The sequence below is a fragment of the Cupressus sempervirens genome, chromosome 3 (genome assembly GCF_028749045.1).
Source record: "Cupressus sempervirens isolate cs-2001-9-10 chromosome 3, ASM2874904v1, whole genome shotgun sequence".
Classification (NCBI taxonomy): Eukaryota; Viridiplantae; Streptophyta; class Pinopsida; order Cupressales; family Cupressaceae; genus Cupressus; species Cupressus sempervirens.
The window spans coordinates 115,322,361-115,340,796 of record NC_143120.1 but is presented as its reverse complement, the minus strand read 5'-3'; the positions used below and the strand labels follow the sequence as shown (position 1 = coordinate 115,340,796).

Here is an 18,436-nt window from a genome sequence, read left to right as displayed (position 1 = left end):
GCTGCTATATATTCTCCTTCAGTAGAACTTTGAGCTATTGATGATTGTTTTCTATTGAACCATGATATCATTGCCGATCCCAAGGTAAAACAACATCTTGATGTACTCGTTTGATCTAAAGAATTTCCCGCCCAATCAGGTTCTATATATCCACTTAGTTTGACATTTGTGTATCTTGAACCATATTCAATTGTTCCATGAAGATATCTAAGAATGTGTTTCGCTGCTGCTAAATGAACTTGTATTCATATGTCATTTGCTGCATAACAAATGTCAGGTCTTGTATTCACTAAATACATTAAAGACCCAATAATTTGTCGGTAGAGAGTAGGATCAGCATTTTCAAAATATTTAGTTGCTTCTTTTAGTTTCTGTAGATTTGTTTCCATAAGAGTCTTCATAGGTTTCTTTCCATCATTCCTAATCGTTTAAGTATATCCAGTGTATACTTCCCTTCATTTTAGAATGATCTCATTAGTATGTTGCCATACTTCTAGCCCCCAAAAATAGTGTAGTAATCCCATATCCTTCATATCAAATTCGGATGCTAGTTCTTGCTTACACTTGGCAATTAGGTGATCTTCTCCTGTAATCAATAGGTCATCCACATATAGTACCAATATTAACATATCCCCTTCTCGTATTTTCAAATACAGATTAGGGTGTGCATCATTTTTACAGAAACCAAGTTTGGTTAAGTGATGATCTATTTGCTCATACTAAGCTCAGGGAGTTTGTTTTAGCTCATATAATGCCTTCTTTAATTTACATACATGTGAATGTTTATTATGTACCACAAATCCTTCAGGTTGCTCATGGTAGGCTTCTTCTTCTATTACCCCATTCAATAAAGTAGTCTTGACATCCATTTGATGGATTTTCCATCCTTTAGAGGCAGCAATTGTGATTGCAGTTCTAACAGAGGTATATCTAGCAACCGGAGCAAAAGTTTCTTCATAGTTTGATTCCTTCCTTTTGAGAGAAACCCCTTGCAACAAACCTAGCTTTGTGTTTTTCAATACTTCCATTTGAGGCATGCTTGATTTTAAATAGCTGTTTGGAGGATACACTAGATTTGTTTTTGGGTCTAAGAACAATATCCCAAACTTTGTTCTTAAGGATGGAGTTATATTCCTCCGTCATGGCATCTTTACAAGTTTGTTGTTCATGGCTTCTTCTACATTAGAAAGTTTTGAATTTGAGAGTTCACTCATGAGTGCAATATAGGTAGAGAATATACTAGGTCTTTATCTTTCTCTAATAGATGCAGTAGGAGTTGTACCATTTTCTTCGAATAGTTTTTTGGCCCATAGAGGTCTCTTTTTATTTTCTTTAAATATGTATGTCATATCCATAGGTTTTGAAGAGTTATCTTCTTCTATTTGATTCTCCCTCTAAATCTCAGGAATTTGTTCTTCTTGGGTTTCTTCATTATTAGATTCATTTTCAGCTTTGGATCTTTTAATTTCAGTATCTTCATCAAATATTACATTTGGACTCAATTCAATGTTTCTTTGTCTAGGGATGAATATACGAAAAGCTTTAGAAGCTTCACTACATCCTACATCCTACAAAGATTCGTCTTTTCCCTGAAGGTTCTAGTTTACTTCTTTTCTCTTTAGAAATGTGAATGTAAACAGGCTACCCAAATATTCTTAGATGATTGGTTAGGTTTCTTTCTAGAAAATGCTTCTTCATGAGTTTTATGTTCAAGATGTGAGTGTCGACATCTATTCTGAATAAAAACAACAATGTTAGAGGCTTCACCCCAAGGTAAGTTTCTAGGTTTCGATGATGAAGCATGGCTTTAGCGGCTTCAACAATAGTTCTATTCTTTCTTTCTGCCACACCATTTTGTTGAGGATTGTAAGGAACTGAAAACTCACTCTTGATCCCAACACTTTTACAATAATTAAGAAAGATCTTTGAAGTATATTCCTTACCATTATCAGTTCTTTAAGTTTTAATTTTCTTCCTTGATATGTTTTCTACAAAAGCTTTGAATTCTTAAAATTTTGACAAGATCTCTTCACTCTTGACATTTTAGGAAATAAAACCATGTTATTTTGGAGAGGTCATCAATAAAGATCATGTAGTATAAGTATTCTCCTAAGGAAGGGACAAACATTGGCCTACATAAGTTAGAGTGGACGAGCTCTAGGACTTCTTCGGTTTTGCTTTCACTGTTTTGAAAAGTGGTTTTAATGTTCTTCCCTAAAGCACAATCTTTACAGGTTCCTTCATGATTGGGTTGGAATTTGGGTAACCTTGTTTCCATTTTCTCTAAAGAGGGTAAGCCTCGTAAATGAAGATGCCCTATTCTTCTGTACTAGATTTCATTATCTTTGATGGAATCACGAATTAGTGCTGTATGTGACCATGCATTTAGTTTGTATAGACATACATGTCTATAACCAATTTTGTGAGCGTTTTTTATATTTGAGTTCTTAGGCTATGCTAAGACTTTTCCCTCTATAAACGTGACCCTGTATCCTTCATCTTCAAGTGCTGATATAGAGACCAAATTTCTCTTTATGCCAGGTACATATAGTACTTTAGTGAGTTCAATCTGATTTAAGATAGTACATTTTCCAATGCTTTTTACTGGATAGCTAGTGTCATCTCCAATGGTTACATCATCAACATAGTCTTCCTTGATTGAATCTAATTGTTCTTTGAACCAGTAATGTGTCGAGATGCACTACTATCAATCACCCAGGTATTTGATCTATTTGATACTTCACTAGATAGAGCTGAATTAAAAGCATTATTTTCTGAATTTTCATTAAAGTTGCTGACTTTGGCAAATGAAGTTATTTGCTTGAATTTTCATTTAGATGCTGGATGGCCATACTTTTTGCATCTAAAGCATTTGCATTTTGGAGTAGTCTACCTGTTTCCTTTTTCCTTTGAATTTTTGTTTCTTCTTTCTTTTATTCACTTGTGTTGTATGAACAGATGTGAACATACATTCTTCTTGTATGCAATCAGCTTCGAGTCTATCAAGTTTAGGAAACCTGGATCAAGAGCATACTCCTTGTACAAATGTATCCCATGATGCTGGGAGTCCTTTTAGAGCCATTATGGCTAATTCCTTGCCATCAAGATATTATCATTTTCCCATTTCTTCAACTCATCGCTTCCTTTGGGTAATTGTTCGGATTTTTCAATGAATTGTTTTAGACCGTTCTCCTTCAAGGTTAACCTCATTCGCAATTTCCGTCCTGGAAATTCTGAGTCACCTTCAAGCCTATCATGTAGTCTCATACCATTCACCATTTTGAAGAATATGAGTATATGAGTGCACTATATTGGTAAGTCTGATTAGGATCGTCTCTTAGACCTGCTCTGATACCATGTTAATTATTATTAGACTTATATTTAAAGTGAATGAATTTTAACCTCTGATAAATATATATTCTTATTCAAACTCCTGTTAGTGATATTCTTGTGATTTTATAATCATTATCACAGAGTGAATATATATATATATATATATATATATATATATATATATATATATATATATGTATATATATATTATTATATATTCATATTCTTATTCAAACTCCTGTTAGTGATATTCTTGTGATTTTATAATCACTATCACAGAGTGAATATATATATATATATAGAGGTATGCAGATGATAGAATACAATCCAATCTGTTTTATATATTCTGAGATCTGTTACTCATGACAGAGATCAACTTAATATTGAATAGAAATAACTACTGCAATAACCACTGAAGACTGTTATTATGTTATGTGTTCACTGTGGTTAATATAAATGGCTGTGGAGTCACGTCCAGACAGGAGTGACCCCATGGAGGAGTCACGTCCTATCTTGGACGTGGCTCCAAGTCATTTCTTCTAATATCATTTCAATACCTTTGACTGTTTTGTCAATTACTGATTAAAGCACCGGTCAAAGAACTTTAGTCGGTCTCCATATATTACATAGATTTGCACATTTTCTTATATTTAAAACAAAATAAAAATAAAAATTATATATATATAAAACCAAAAATAAGAACTACTTTTATTGTGCAAATATATATAAATAAATAAATAATAAATATTATTTATCTGACTAAGCTAACATTAACAATGTGAACGAGCTTAGCAAGAGAATATTTGGATACATATGTCATATCTTACAGACCTGGCTACTTAGATTGTAAAGAGTGGGATCGTGGTTGCAAGGACTTTTCTTCTAGCTTTTCAATATGCTGAATTGATCATGGAATGCTCGAGACACTAATATCTAGATAATAAATCGATCAAGGATCCAGATGGAAATCTTATAGTAGATCTCTCTCCACCAACAATTTCAGAGGCATTTGAAATCCTGACATACATGACTGGTACTGAAATCAAAGGAGAAGGCACTTTTTTCATCGCTAAGGTTGAACATTGTGAAGAAGTGATAAACAATAAGTGGTTGTATAGGAATAGAGCTCACTATTCCAAATTGCCTAAGCACCTAGTCTAGCTTGATCTCGAGCATGAATATAGTGATTTAGTCATGATGTTGAGCAAAATATTCGAGATTCCACAATCCTATGAGTTGGAGGCATGGATGTGATATTTCATTGAACAGTCGGTCAGAGGATTGAACAACACGGATTGGGCTGGAAATATTAGCGACAACCTGAATGGGCAACGTGTGAATATGGAGAAGTCAAGAAAGTTTTATATGAGCTCCTATGTCATCTACATGCTGGTTTGGATGAGAAAATATGGTGGACTGAGGTGCAAACGAGCGATAGGAAGTGGTTCTCACTACTCGAAGGTGCATGAATGCCACCCTCAGTTCCAATTGTATGCCAAGGATAATTTTGTCAGAGTCAATGATGCTTTTGTGATGCACATTGGCAGGGCTCTACATTAGAGATTTTATGTGAGACTGTCAATCGGGGTAGTGAAATTGGTTTGAGTATGGACCATGGTTCATTGAGTTCCCTACCTTCTACATCAGAGTACAGGGTTTTTATGTGCAACCATATATATTCCTAAGATATCCCACTGATAAAATGGTTTTATTGGAGGTTCACTTGGCGATTGATAATTTATTACAAAATTTAGAGAGATAAAATTGGTACTTGAATTCCCATTTTCCATTGGGGAAACAAAGTTGAGGTGTGTCCTTGTTTGCAGACAGTCGAAGGTTGTCAAAGTTGCATTTTTGTGGACTGCCACTTTTCTTGGCAAGGCCAATTTATGACCCTTACAACAAAATTAGAGTGGGAGTTAGGGGCGAAATATCAACACAAAATGCAACTTGAGGATTTTTGAGCCAATGTTGTAGATGAGAAGTAGATCAGAGAGGGTGTGTTCTAGGTTGCCATTGAATATGATCAGAGAATGCAATACCATCTAGGTAACTAATCAAGTGGAAGAAGACATGAATATGATCCAAAATAGATACAATCTGGAAAAGGAAAGGACCATCCATCCATATGATTGGTCAAGGAAGGAAGTGTCAGAAAGGAAGTGTCAGATATTGACTCATTGTCTACTCCTGTTTTGGAATTCACGAAGTGGTGGATTGATTGAAAAATCAACAATCTAAAGGTACCTAAGGATAACCTATAACTTGATGGGTCAACAATTGAGATTAACTAGGGTTTGTTATAACAACTGCTCACACTTATTTAATGTCATCCAATAGGAATACACATTGCTTTGAAATGCACATCCTTTTGAAGATGAACAAATGAGCAAATAGAATGTAGCATTTCTTTAAATGCATTCAACGTGCCCACTTGTGAATGAATTTGAACTTGGACATGGCAACTTGGAAAGCTTTAATTGGTTGAATATGATTGGCTACCACCTCAACATGCTTATCTTGTAAACTTCATCTTTGTTTCAACTCACTTCTATATTATCATAAAAACTCTCTGCATCTCAAGCAACATCTCTTGATACTCAACATCTTTAAGCCTTTTGATTGATTATGATGACTCATTTTCCCAAATTGGTACATCTTCATGAATTTCTTCATCCTCTCTGTCTTGGAAATCTTCTTGAATTATTCTTGAAATCACTCTCGTCTAAATCTTGACTTTCTTGTGATAATTGAGTCCTTCATATTGGTCTTGGATTTTCGACATTCATTCACCTTGCTCTTTGAGTTCCTTTGGCCTTGAACTTTTTCTTATGTCTCTCCTTCATAACAACTTGATCTTGAAATGGTTCTTCCTTCAAGATTGATCTTTGAATTTGTCTTCCTCCTTGATTTTGAATCCCTCCTTCGAGCTTGTCCTTGGGCTAGCCTCTCATCTTGATGTACTCTCTGGATCATTATCTCCAATGATCATCTTCATATATTGATCCTTGCAAGAGAAAGAGCATTTGTGTTAAACATAACGTGTGAAAACTCTTAATCAAAAACTTGAAAGGAATCAACATGTGGTGTTATTTCAGATTCTTATAAATGATTTTCAAACATATACTCTACAATCTTCAACATCCTAATTCCAGCTTGTGCTTTTTATTAAAGAAAGTTCTGATTTAAATTTAATATTGCCTTGATACTTTCAGAAAGTGCATATTCTTGGCTGAATTTACACCAATTTGATCAACATCTCACCTTTATGCATGATTGAGTTCTTCTCTTACTTGCTGCAGGTATCATGATTTTCTGAGTTTCTCACAGAATTTGCTCAAGTTTTTGCTTTGATTCATACCTTGATCTATTTTTGTACTGTCAAGAATAGGTTGCATAAGTGGTGACAAGATTATACATCCCAAATTGAAACAGATCGTCTTGAGGACACTTGTAAATTGTATTGGCTGTTGGAAATGTATTGAATGTTGGAGCTGCATTTACTGTTGGGGGTTGTGGTTTAGTGAGAATGTGACTTAAAGGGTTCATGTTTTGATGTGATATGATTAGTGGTCTTGTGCAGCTTGGTTTATATAAGAAAATACATGGATAGTGGCAAGCAATTTGTTAAGTGCAAGCGAGCACAAAGAGGTTGTGTATATGATGAAAAGAAACATGTAGCAGAATGTGACTACTGTTGATGTTAGTTTTTGTACCACTACATGCAATTAAACACTTGATATGGAATATCAAGTCCTCAATTCCTCTCTTGAAAAGTTAATACTTATGAAGACATAAGCAAGAACTCCAATGTTCCTTACACCTGTGGATACTAACTCAATATATCGATATGATTTGTTGGTAATCACATAGGCGGGCTTACGTTATTCATTCGAAGACAACTTGGTGGTACTTCGCTTGCTTGACTTGTTCTTTTCTCCTTGATCACCTTCACTTTCAACTACTCCTAGCACAAAATGCTTATTGCTCTACTACTACTCCTATGGATGGAGAAATTAGGAAATGGATGGGGATCTAACCAAGTGAAAGCTTGCCAGCGGCACTACCTCCATTGGTGCGATGATTCTAAGGGATACTCTTAAGATTTTTACACTAACACCTCTCTTCCAACCCAACTTGAAGTACAAGCAGAAAGATGATATGCAAGTAGAACTTAGTAGCGATTGCACTAGATTACCACACAAGGCTTCCTAACAAGCCGTTATGATGCTAGTGGCCTAGTACATAGGCCCGTATAACCATTCACTAACATCACCATACAATTAGCCATCTACTTCTACTCTAACAACATGAAATGAAATCCTACTTTAATTTGAGAGATGAGAAGAACCATGCAATACACCAAAATGATCATGTATATCCACCATGCAAGATACAACAATGAATAGAGAACAATTTTGATAGTATTTTGGCAACAATTCTCCAACATAACTCTCTCACAAATGAGAGCAAAATGGCCTTATATAGAGGCTCCAAATTACAATGAATGGATGAGATTAAGAGGGAAAATCAAGGGCCAAGATTATATCTTACAAACCCTAATTAGGGTTACCATTATTCAACCAATTACATGAGGGCACCAACTTTGTGGGCCAATGAGAAAATTACAGTAATTTGTCAACCAACGAGAACATAGGACACTTGGCATGATTTGATTGCATGCACATGAAAGTGCCACCTCATCAACCTTATGTTATAAATCTATTCAATCCTTGAGATAAGGTGAAGCCTTGGATGCTTGAGCTTGTCCTTAGAAACTTTCTCATAACCACCTGAACTTGCTCGTACTTGATGTCCTGACCCTGAAAGGATGAGGTCTTCATGCACTTGGGGTAATCTTGCCTTGGCCTCGATGGCTTCCCTGAATGTGAACTTCTTTGCAACTTGAGAGCCTTGCTCTTGGCCACTACCTTGAAATCGAACTTAACCTCCCCCATTATCCTTGCCTTCTTGGTCTTCCAACCTTCCCATTCGAATTCAACCAAGCTAGCTTGCACGAATAGCCAAGCCTTGCCTAGCCTCAAATATTTTCAAATCTCTTGTACTAATCCGCTCTTTCTTGAAATTTCGGGGCTTCTTGAATCTTAATCTTCAATCAAATTCACCCTTCACCCGAATTCATTCTTCACCAAACCTCACACTTCAACCTTTTCCGGCTTGCAATCAAATACAAGGGCTAGGACCCCATGTGGAATTGCTTCTAGTTTTGCACTGCCCTAAGTTGTAATTCTAGATTTTCACTTATAATTCTAGCCCAATCAAATTTGCCCCTTCTATTTGCAATTTCATCAATTAAAGAAGTACATCTAGTTTTTAGATTGCATACCTTGAGCTAGGCCCATGATCCCGCTGAGAAGCACCATGAGATCGCCATATTTTGATTTGAAGTCTGCCACTGTGAGCCTCGATGATTTGGTGACTCCTTTCTTTCCTTTGTGCAACCAATTTTGATTTTGTAAATCTTTGCCATGGGGAATTGTCCTTCCTTTAGCCTGTCCTTTACCTGTATCATATTTACTGTACCGACATTGGTATCGGTTATTCGCCTCATTTTCGAGAAGAAAGTTGTTTTGGGCATCATATCCTCTTTGTCTTTCTTAGTATTTGTTCCCTTAGGGTTCTTGCTTGCACTAACATCTACCATCCTAAACACTTATTTATGCCCTTTTGTTCTAAGTGATATGGACTACCCTTATCGATCTCCAACCTTCTTTCTATCGATGGATTCTGCACTTATTTCTGCCTCGCCAAGTCCTATCACTACACTTATCAATCCCCAATCTTCAACTCAGGGGTGGGACTACCACTTATTTCTGCCCCTTCGTTACCTTAGGATGGACTACACTTATATCTCCCAACTTCAACTTAGGGTGGTCTAGCTTATTTTTGCCTCGCCAAATGCTCCATCATGAATTCTGCACTTATCAATCTCCAATCATCGACCTAGGATGGGATGATGAAGTGGTGGATGATGAATGCAAGAAGAATCAACAGAAGCAAAACTAGACAAGAACAAAAGAGCGAAATCCTCTTTAAGGACCACTTTCAACTCTAAATGAATTGAACTTACCTTTGCCAATGGCCGGGTCTTCTTTTGAATTTTGGATCAGACCTAAGAATTTCAAGCCCCTTGCAAATGTTGATGCCCTAGTTGAAGAAATGAGAATTCTGCCCACTTGAAATTGCCCATGCATGTGCCAAAAAATCAGACTTTAATCACATATTTCTTTTGCCAAATAATACTGTACAGATTTGATGCAAAATCGCAGCTCCTCAAGAAAATCAGACTTCCACAAATTTTGGCTCCACAAAAATTGCAGCTCCACAAAATTTGCAGCCTCCCTGGAAATCAGATATCAATCAAGAATCATCTAGGGCAAGGAAAATCAGATCTGCCTTATAAAAATTGCCAAGAACTGCCCTATAAAAAAAACGCCAAGGAAGAAGAGCTGCTCCCATATGCAAATCTGCCCATTGCCAAAAATCGTCCAAGGAGGAAGAGCTACTCCAATCATGGAAGAGGAAGATGGAAGAATGAGGAGACAAGGGGAAGGAGAGCCTTCTTATACCCAATTCACTTGCCTTCCCTAGCTGGCCTATTTGCACGTAGGAGAGGAAAAAAAACAAAAAACATTAATTAGTGCACAATCTGGTCTCAATTAAATGATAAGCTGAAAATTAATTTTGCCACAATGAGATTTGCATTATTAAATTGCCGGTTAGACCAAAATTGCAAAAATAAAATTAATAAAGCCTTGGAGATGCTAAACGTTTTCATTTAATGATGATCTACTAATTAACATATTATTAACAATTGGATTTGGCAAGCCAAAATTGATTTTTTCAATTTTAAATTACTAATTTTTTAAAGACTTTAAAATCTTCAAGGCAAATTTAATCCATTTAATGTCAATTTTTTGCAATTTAATCCAAAATCGATTTTGCTATGCAATTTTAATTTTAAACAAAAACAAATCATTTCTTTAGAGTCTAAAATCGATTTTCCTATTTGATTTCACTATCACAAAATTAATTTTTTTACTGAAAAAATTCAAGATTTTCCAAAAAATCCAAATCTAACAAAAATTCCATTTTTTGAAAATTACTCAAGTTTATACATTTATATCCAATTTTTTTTAAAAAAAATCATCTAAGTACAAATTTCACAATTTTATCTTGCCAAGTGTTGTTCTTTGAAACTTGTTCGACCTAAGGATAAAATTACTCATTCCAAAAAATCAAGCTTAAAACCAGGTGAAAAATAAACCTAAACCTTTCTCCCTCCGGGCCTGAAGGCGTCCAAGAAGTAAAATTTTCTAAGATTGGAAATTTTTGGACAACTTCAAAAATTATTGCCAAGGTGACCGAAAAAGAGGGGGTCCCCAAAGTTTTGGGGCAATGGTGTGAAAACTTCACAACAACTACATGGTTCCCATTTGCTCAATCACATGGAATAATGCAATGGTAGTTATTCTTGAAAAAGACTTGCATGAGTGAACTTTGGGAATGTATTGTTGTCATTCTCATTTGGAAAATACATTGAGTGGTGCAATGTTTTTTGGGTGGGTCTCCTTGGTAAAGGGTTTCCTAGGTTATATCTAGTGCCATCTTGTGTATGCTTTGCTTTTGTTTTGCATTGTTGAATTCTGATATCTATTTAGTGAAGTTTCACAGGATTTTTTAGTAGTTGATTACCATTGCTTAAATTTTCCATCATTCGGTATCACTGCCTTCTGAGAACTTTACTCTTTCAGATATATTTGCATTCATTGAAATGAATGTGTGTAGCTCTATTTTTAAGTTATGCTTTTACATAAATTCTTTCAGGCATATAGAGCCTACATGTATATGCATTCGTACAATGGTTATGTGCATTCACAACTATAATTATATATGCACTTTGATGTTATTCATTCAAGAGATATTTGTGGAGTATAAGACTGATTCTTTTTTGTTATTGTGTGTTAACCCGTTCTTTTCTTTTGCAGAATAAGTTGTTGTCAGCACACCAACCTGAAATACAGTTTATGAAAATTGCTCTCAACAAATCTTTTAGGACAGGTAAGGAAAGCAAATGCACCAGAAATCTCATGGGACCCTTTTAAAATCCATGCTTTTATTAATAAGAATGAGTGCACTAAATTTTTTTACTGAATTATTTGGATTTTTGGTTCTATCAATAGTTCTGTTGATTTTTTTTTTCTATTTGCAATAGCTTATCGGGTTATACAAGATTTCCTTCGACCATCAATGCCATCATCAGGTCATGAACCAGATGTTATTAGGAGGGATACCAGGGAGGACTCAGCATCAGATTCTGACTAACACTGCATGCACTCGAGAGTTATTCGCAACAACTTTATGTACACATTGTGTCAGATTGCTTTAACACTTTTTTGTTTGATTGAGATGCTTAGTGTTTTTGTTTTGATAGAAGAAATGTTGCTAGCTTACAAACAATGTGAACTCTTACCTTCACAAGTTTTAGAAAGGTGACATTAGAAAACTGATCGCTAGTAGATATCAAGTTCCATATAGCGTTTTTTACAATAGATAGTTGTTGGTCTCTTGTAATTCTGGACTCAGAAATTAGAGATCGTTATATGTGACTTTGAAACAATACCTTATGCAAATATTTATTTCAGTTCTTTTAATAATTTTTTCAAAATTTCAATACCTTAAAGAGACATGCTATTGTGGTAATGTAGCTCCACCATCATGCAGCAGTTATCTTTATACATTTGGCTGTAGCGTATGTTTGTCTGTTGTTACTTGAGCTATCTTGTTTCACTACAATGTTTTTCTTCTCTGATATGATTTCATTAAACATGGACACTGACAACTAAAATTAAAGTTCATCATTTATTGGTATGTCCTGAATGAATTGGCAGCTAGTTTGAAAATTCTGTAAATATATGATCTAAATTTTGGTAGTTGAGCAGATTTGTAAGTTGAACTATATAATTATTGTGTACAATGGGAAAAGTTAATGGATGTTATTGTTGGGAAGATAATCATGACTACAATAATAATTGGTCACACTGTTTAACATTTGAAAATATGGAGTTATATTTGTATACTCTTCTATTTGGACAAGAAGTACTGTAAACATATTTACTGGTCCAATTGCAGGGTTATGGATATCTGCCATATATCTTTTGAGGGCATATTAAGGTCCTGTCACTTGCAAAAGCACCTATTTAAGGAATTGAATTGGCAATCCTATTCATGTCCTACCTTGATGATCAATGTATTGATATGGAAAAATTGCAATAAAGTTAATTCAGAGATCTTATTGAGTTCAGAGTACATTTTGTTGACATGCTCATAGGTTATTAAAATAGTTTTCTGTATGTGTCCCGAATGGACTATTGCCCATTTTTTCCCCTTTTCATCTTAGTTTCACAGACTACCCATAGAAGAGCTTAAAAATGACAGTTCAAAAATATATAATTTCAAATGAAATTCAATTAATCGATTCAACATTCGACTGTCTTCATTTGCAGGAAGTAACATTTGCCAATAGCTTCATGTATAGAGTTTCAACTTGATAGAGACAACAACACACTCCTGGAGCAGCGATAGCCATAATAGTAGTGAGAGCTAGTGATCCATTCTGATTATATATCACCAAAACAATGATTGCTATTACAAATGTTGAATTAATCAATATGTTTACTGGTAAGGCTCATGTACTCCTTACGACTCCTGTGATGTCCATGCCATGACTACTAACGGTTCTCGATCTCCTTAGTATTAATCCCATGGTGGTGGAAACCCCTTCAAACAATTTAGAATTGATAATTACAAAGACGTTGTATGGAGGAGATGATGATGGTTTATTCTGATGATAATTCTGATACGAAACCATTGTGAATTGCATCATAATATTGATCATAGCTGAAAATCTCGTTCTCTGCCACTTATTCAAAATCTCGTTCTCTGCAAATATCAGAGATAAATTGGCAACTTATCAGGAAAATATTGGGAATTTTAAAAATGATGTAAATTTTTCAGTAGAAATGCATTTTTTTGCAAAATTCAATAAGGATATGCATCTAATGAGTCAGCAAATGAGTAAACAAACCAAACAAGCTGATCTAGATATATATAAATTCAATATGTAACAAAGTTGCATCCTAGTGTGGGAATGTTGATGGCTGGCAGCCATATTTAGAGATTCTGAACTCTAAAGAAAACTAGAAATAGAAAATTGTTTTTGTAAAAAAATAAACAAATACAAATGTGAAGTAAAAAATGAAACTATTCTACATCTTCCTCTTCCCCTTCCCACTAAAAATGATTTTTTTTATAGAAAACAAACTTGTGAATCCGGAATCTGCTTCGAATCCACTTGTGATCTATCTACAATGTTGACAAAATCTATTTCTCTGTGTGGAAGAAACCCTTCTCCTCTCCTTCAAACACTCAAAATTGCAAAACAAATAATGAATGGGCAAGTTGTTAGGTGTTGCATTTTACTGGTGTCGCCTAAGAGTAGTTAAGTTATTATGAGAAGTTTGTGATTTATCACAGAGAAGTGACCAACTTATCAGTGAGAATTTGAGGTCTTCTTGGCTTAAATTTCTCGCATGGAAATCACTAGTTTTCTCGTTTTGGAAAAATTCTCGCTAGAAGTAGGGATATATGCCCACTGCTCGAAGAGATTTTAATCTATGATATTATAATAGAAGTCACTGCTTTAATGCTTGTTCATTTCTCTGTTTTTCGTCGTAAGTGGATGCTTAAATCACCCTAATGGTAATGCTGACCATGACACGATATCATATATTAGATACTAATCTTCAGAAATTTATCTTGAAATCGTAGGCCAATAATGAATTACTTTGAACAACTCAGCTGATCAAATATTTAATAATCTTCATTTCGTATTCTACCTAAATTCAATTCTTCTATTCCTTCCTACAGCACACCCGTGTGTTTCTAACGCTGAGCTGAGGGATTTAGCCATTCGATAGGTAATGGTCTATGTTTATTGTTAATACCTATGTTTGAGAATTAATGTTTGATATTTATACTTCAAGGTTTGGGAGCACACACACATTATGCTAATATTTAATAGTATAAAATTCAGACGTGTGACTGTATTTATATTATGATGATATGTAATATCTATGTTTCTAATATAATTATAGTGTATGGTAATATATATATATATATATATATATATATATATATATATATGTTATAAGTATATTATTTATTTATTTAAATTATATTTTAAAATTATCAAAAAATTTATTATATAATTTTGATCCGAAAGTAAATTTTATTTCAGATGGGGTCGTAACATTTTACTTAGTCATTTTGATTCATGCAAATCAGGATGGTAAGGTTCCAAAAAATGGCAAAAGGGAAATTGGATATTAAAGAGATGGTATTTTTTTGTGTGATATTTGTTTTTAAATGTATCTTATTTTGCTCAAGTCTATGGAAAATCTTTTCTTTGCCTTTATCTTGTGAAAATATATTTTGCAAATATAAGAGTATTTTCCTATGATTTTGTATTATTAGAAAAGGACAAAAAAATGCATGAATATTAAAGAGGTGACACTATTTCTAGAGATATTAGTTTGTAAAAGCATCTAATTCTGTCAAGGTCTATGGAGATTCTTTCTTCAGCCTTTTATCTCGTAGAAATAGGTTTTTGCAAAAATAAGCATTTATTTTCATATGATTTTGATTAAATTTTCATTGCAAATGGGAAAAGGCTAGTAGGATATCTTACGTTAAATGTAAAAATTTGTTTAAGTTTGTAGAAATTTGGGTTTCACAAGAATTTATCTTTTATGATTATTATTATTACATGCATCTGAATGACTAGTAAAGGTAATGGTGTATGATTTCATTTTTTTTTGAAGAGGGGTAAACGCTTTGACCTGGAGCTATGAACCAGTGAGGCCACAAACGGGAGACCTCATCCCCATGAGATTTGAACCTTGATGGCAAGGATAACAACACAACAACTTAACCATCACAACATGCCACTATTGGCAATGGTGTATGATTTCTTATTACAACTAGACAATTCCATTATTTTTTCAAAATCTAAATTTTGAACATTACTTATAACTGATAAATGTATACCATTACTCCTTACGTCCTCTGAGCTATAGTTAGTTTTAAACAATAGATGTTTGAAGCAATGTAAATGTTGGAATTTGTGACAACAATTGTATAAAGATGAAATTGAGTAAATAAATAAACATCACAAGAAGAATGGGTTGAAGTTACCCAAGAGACGTATGATTTTGGAAAACTTAGATGACAGAGGACTATACTTCATCATGTCAATTTCACGGGTCAATTGCTCCCATAATGCCTTGGAATTTCTACCACTTGCTACTTTTTTTACAAGAGCTCTATGATTTTGTATTTCCATGACGAGGAGACATGCCATCTCATGACAATTGCAATGGTGAGACCCTTTTGTAAAATTCTGGTAAAGTGAACTCTTTTTGTAAATTGGTGCATGCTTTTGAAGTGCTAATTGAGTAGAACAAGACGGGGTTATATTGATGAGTTTTAATTTGAAATGAGTACGTTGGTCCTAGTTGATTGACGTGATAATTGGTCAACGCACTTGTCTTGTTTATTATATCTTCAGAATTGTTGGGGGACCATATCATCTACAAGCCCTCCTTTTTCGCTATCTCAAATTTGTATAACTTATTTCTAAGTTCAAATTTTCAGCTTGTAATTTTTTTTCTTACAAATATTTGTTGAGTAATCTCATTAGGAAGAAAAAAGTTAATGCAAAATTGATGCTTCTATCATTGAAGCTTTCATAAAGGATGCAATAGTTGATTACCTCTAATTTAGAGAAAACTAAGGTTACCAAAAAAAAGTTCATAAAAATATTAATCTTCTAATATAAAGCATAATCTTTGAGGTCATTTATGTAGTAATTTAATTAATTAAATTAAAAATGATGTATAACTTTGTGTGTGCACACGTGCAAGCGCATACATGTGTGTTATGAAGTTTATAAAATAAATTATAAAAAATATATACAATTGTTCATCTCATAGAGATATCACCAAGTGACAGAGACCAGTGAAGTGGGAAAATACTATTAGTCAATGAATGTTAATAGTGACTATTTTATTGACCTACCTCCTAGACATAAAATAGGCATAACATGCGTAGTATACACGTATGCAAATAGACTAAAAATTGTTGTTAATGGCATCCACTTAAAGGTTCTTTTCATTGAATAGCTCTAGTTCACTTAGATCCCTAGTCCGATTGCATATTCTTAGGTCCACAGTCTATTTTATTTCCTCACTCACTACAATGTTGCCTTTGTTGGTATGATATTTGGTCTAGCTTCACTTTTTAAGTTGTGTGTTGCTTTCTTCTAGGACCTCTATCATACTATTGAAAAGTTGCAATGCCCTATTTTTGGGACATTAGAACTTAGTTAAATATTCAAGTTTTAATTTGTCAAATTATATCAAATCAAATGAAAACTTAGTTTAATTATTTAATAAAGTATAATAATGACTTTTGGATCTTAGTGAATAATTAATAAAGTCACTTTAATTTAAAGTGAGATAGTCAAGATACACAAAAAAGGAATTCCTAGATGAATGAAGTCACTGGTATGTATTAAGAGACTTGCGTAGACATACTTCGTTAGACTTGGTTTATGATTAGGCTTTTCTATTAGAAATTTTTGGGAAGTTTGGTTTTCAAAAGGTTTGAGAATAAAAACCATCAAGCTTGGAGGCAATGGACAAAAACTCATTGTCAATTGGAGATATTACTCAAGTGTCTCACTTGTACTTCAAATTCATATTCCTAGTTATTGAATCTAAACATAAGTTACTACAATTGGATATTTGTTGTACTTCTAAGATTTAAATGCAATATTCGCATGTAAGGATTGCACTACCCTAACATTCCACATAAGCAAAATGCTAATAAAGCTGAAAGTCAATTAGAAAAGTTTAGAGGGATTCCAATTTGTGAAAAAGGTGATGTATTCTCCCCCACACTTTGGTTTCTTGGACACCTCTTGCAAGGTTACCTTGAATTGGAAATTATTTCTAATAGCTAATCATTTGAAAATGGTTTTGTACTAAATTTTGATTGAATTCATTAATTGTGTTTAAGGCACTTGATTTATTCAATTACAACATCTTACTCATACTTCAATGCTCCAACATCTTACCATACATGTCTACTTTAGCACCACTATGGTTTTTCAAACCCTTTACAAGCTTGAGTTCCTATAAGCCAAATAAAAGATTGAGAAGAAACAAAAATGCAATACCAAAAGAAAAGAGAAAAAAATGAGAAAAGAAAAGAAGAGAAAAGAAAAGAAAAGAAAAGAAAAGAAAGTGATTTGACTTTGGTTGTGTGAATACATCTAAGGATGATATTAAAATAATCACTAAAGGTAGAGAAATGTTTGTTGTTGGCCACAATGATATCCTTGTCGGGGCTATGGATACCTGATTGGCAACAAAGCTCTATCCAAGATGCTTTTGGAGTAAGGATATCAAAATAGCCTAGTCCAGTGGATCTAAGATACCTTGTAGGTTCTTGTCGAGTGGAGAATAAGTCACTTGCACACACATGAGTAACTGTGGATCAAGGTTCATAGCTCAATTCATGGTTTCACCAATTTTGAGTACAATTTCTATTCGTTGGAAAGGTAAAAGGGGATTAAACGAAGGTTCTTGATTCTAAGTAAGCTATATTCTTGAAATGTTTAGGAACATTTCTTTAGGTAGGCACTAGATGTTGTGAAGTTTTCACACCATCGCCCCATTACAAATGGGGACCCCCTCTTGTGTTTTTTCTTGGACTATTGTACTAGTTCAATTATAGAGACTTGGCATTTAATTTAAGTATGAGGGGTGGGTTTGTGTTTAGGTTGGAATGTGGATTTGGCCAAGTCTAGGAGATGGAACAAAATTAGGAGTGACACTAAAGGAAGAGCTAAATTTGGCTAATTTTGTAAGTGCAAGAAGTTGGGTCTCACTTTTGGCAAAAAGTGGAAGTGTTTTTCTCGTTTTCGAAATTTCTTGTAAATTGATATCAAAATCTGAGG

At 34.1% G+C, this 18,436-nt stretch overlaps 1 protein-coding gene across 1 annotated transcript in view; it reads left to right on the top strand.

Moving 5' to 3' along the window:
- The window catches only part of HVA22K (HVA22-like protein K), a 113,477-nt gene extending 101,440 nt beyond the window's left edge, over window positions 1-12,037 (top strand). Inside the window, exons 7-8 of the mRNA XM_089818579.1 lie at window positions 11,343-11,415; window positions 11,570-12,037. Coding sequence (XP_089674705.1) covers window positions 11,343-11,415; window positions 11,570-11,679 — 183 coding nt within the window. The 3' untranslated portion in view covers window positions 11,680-12,037. The remainder of the gene's footprint in view (window positions 1-11,342; window positions 11,416-11,569) is intronic.
- Window positions 12,038-18,436: the final 6,399 nt, after the last annotated feature.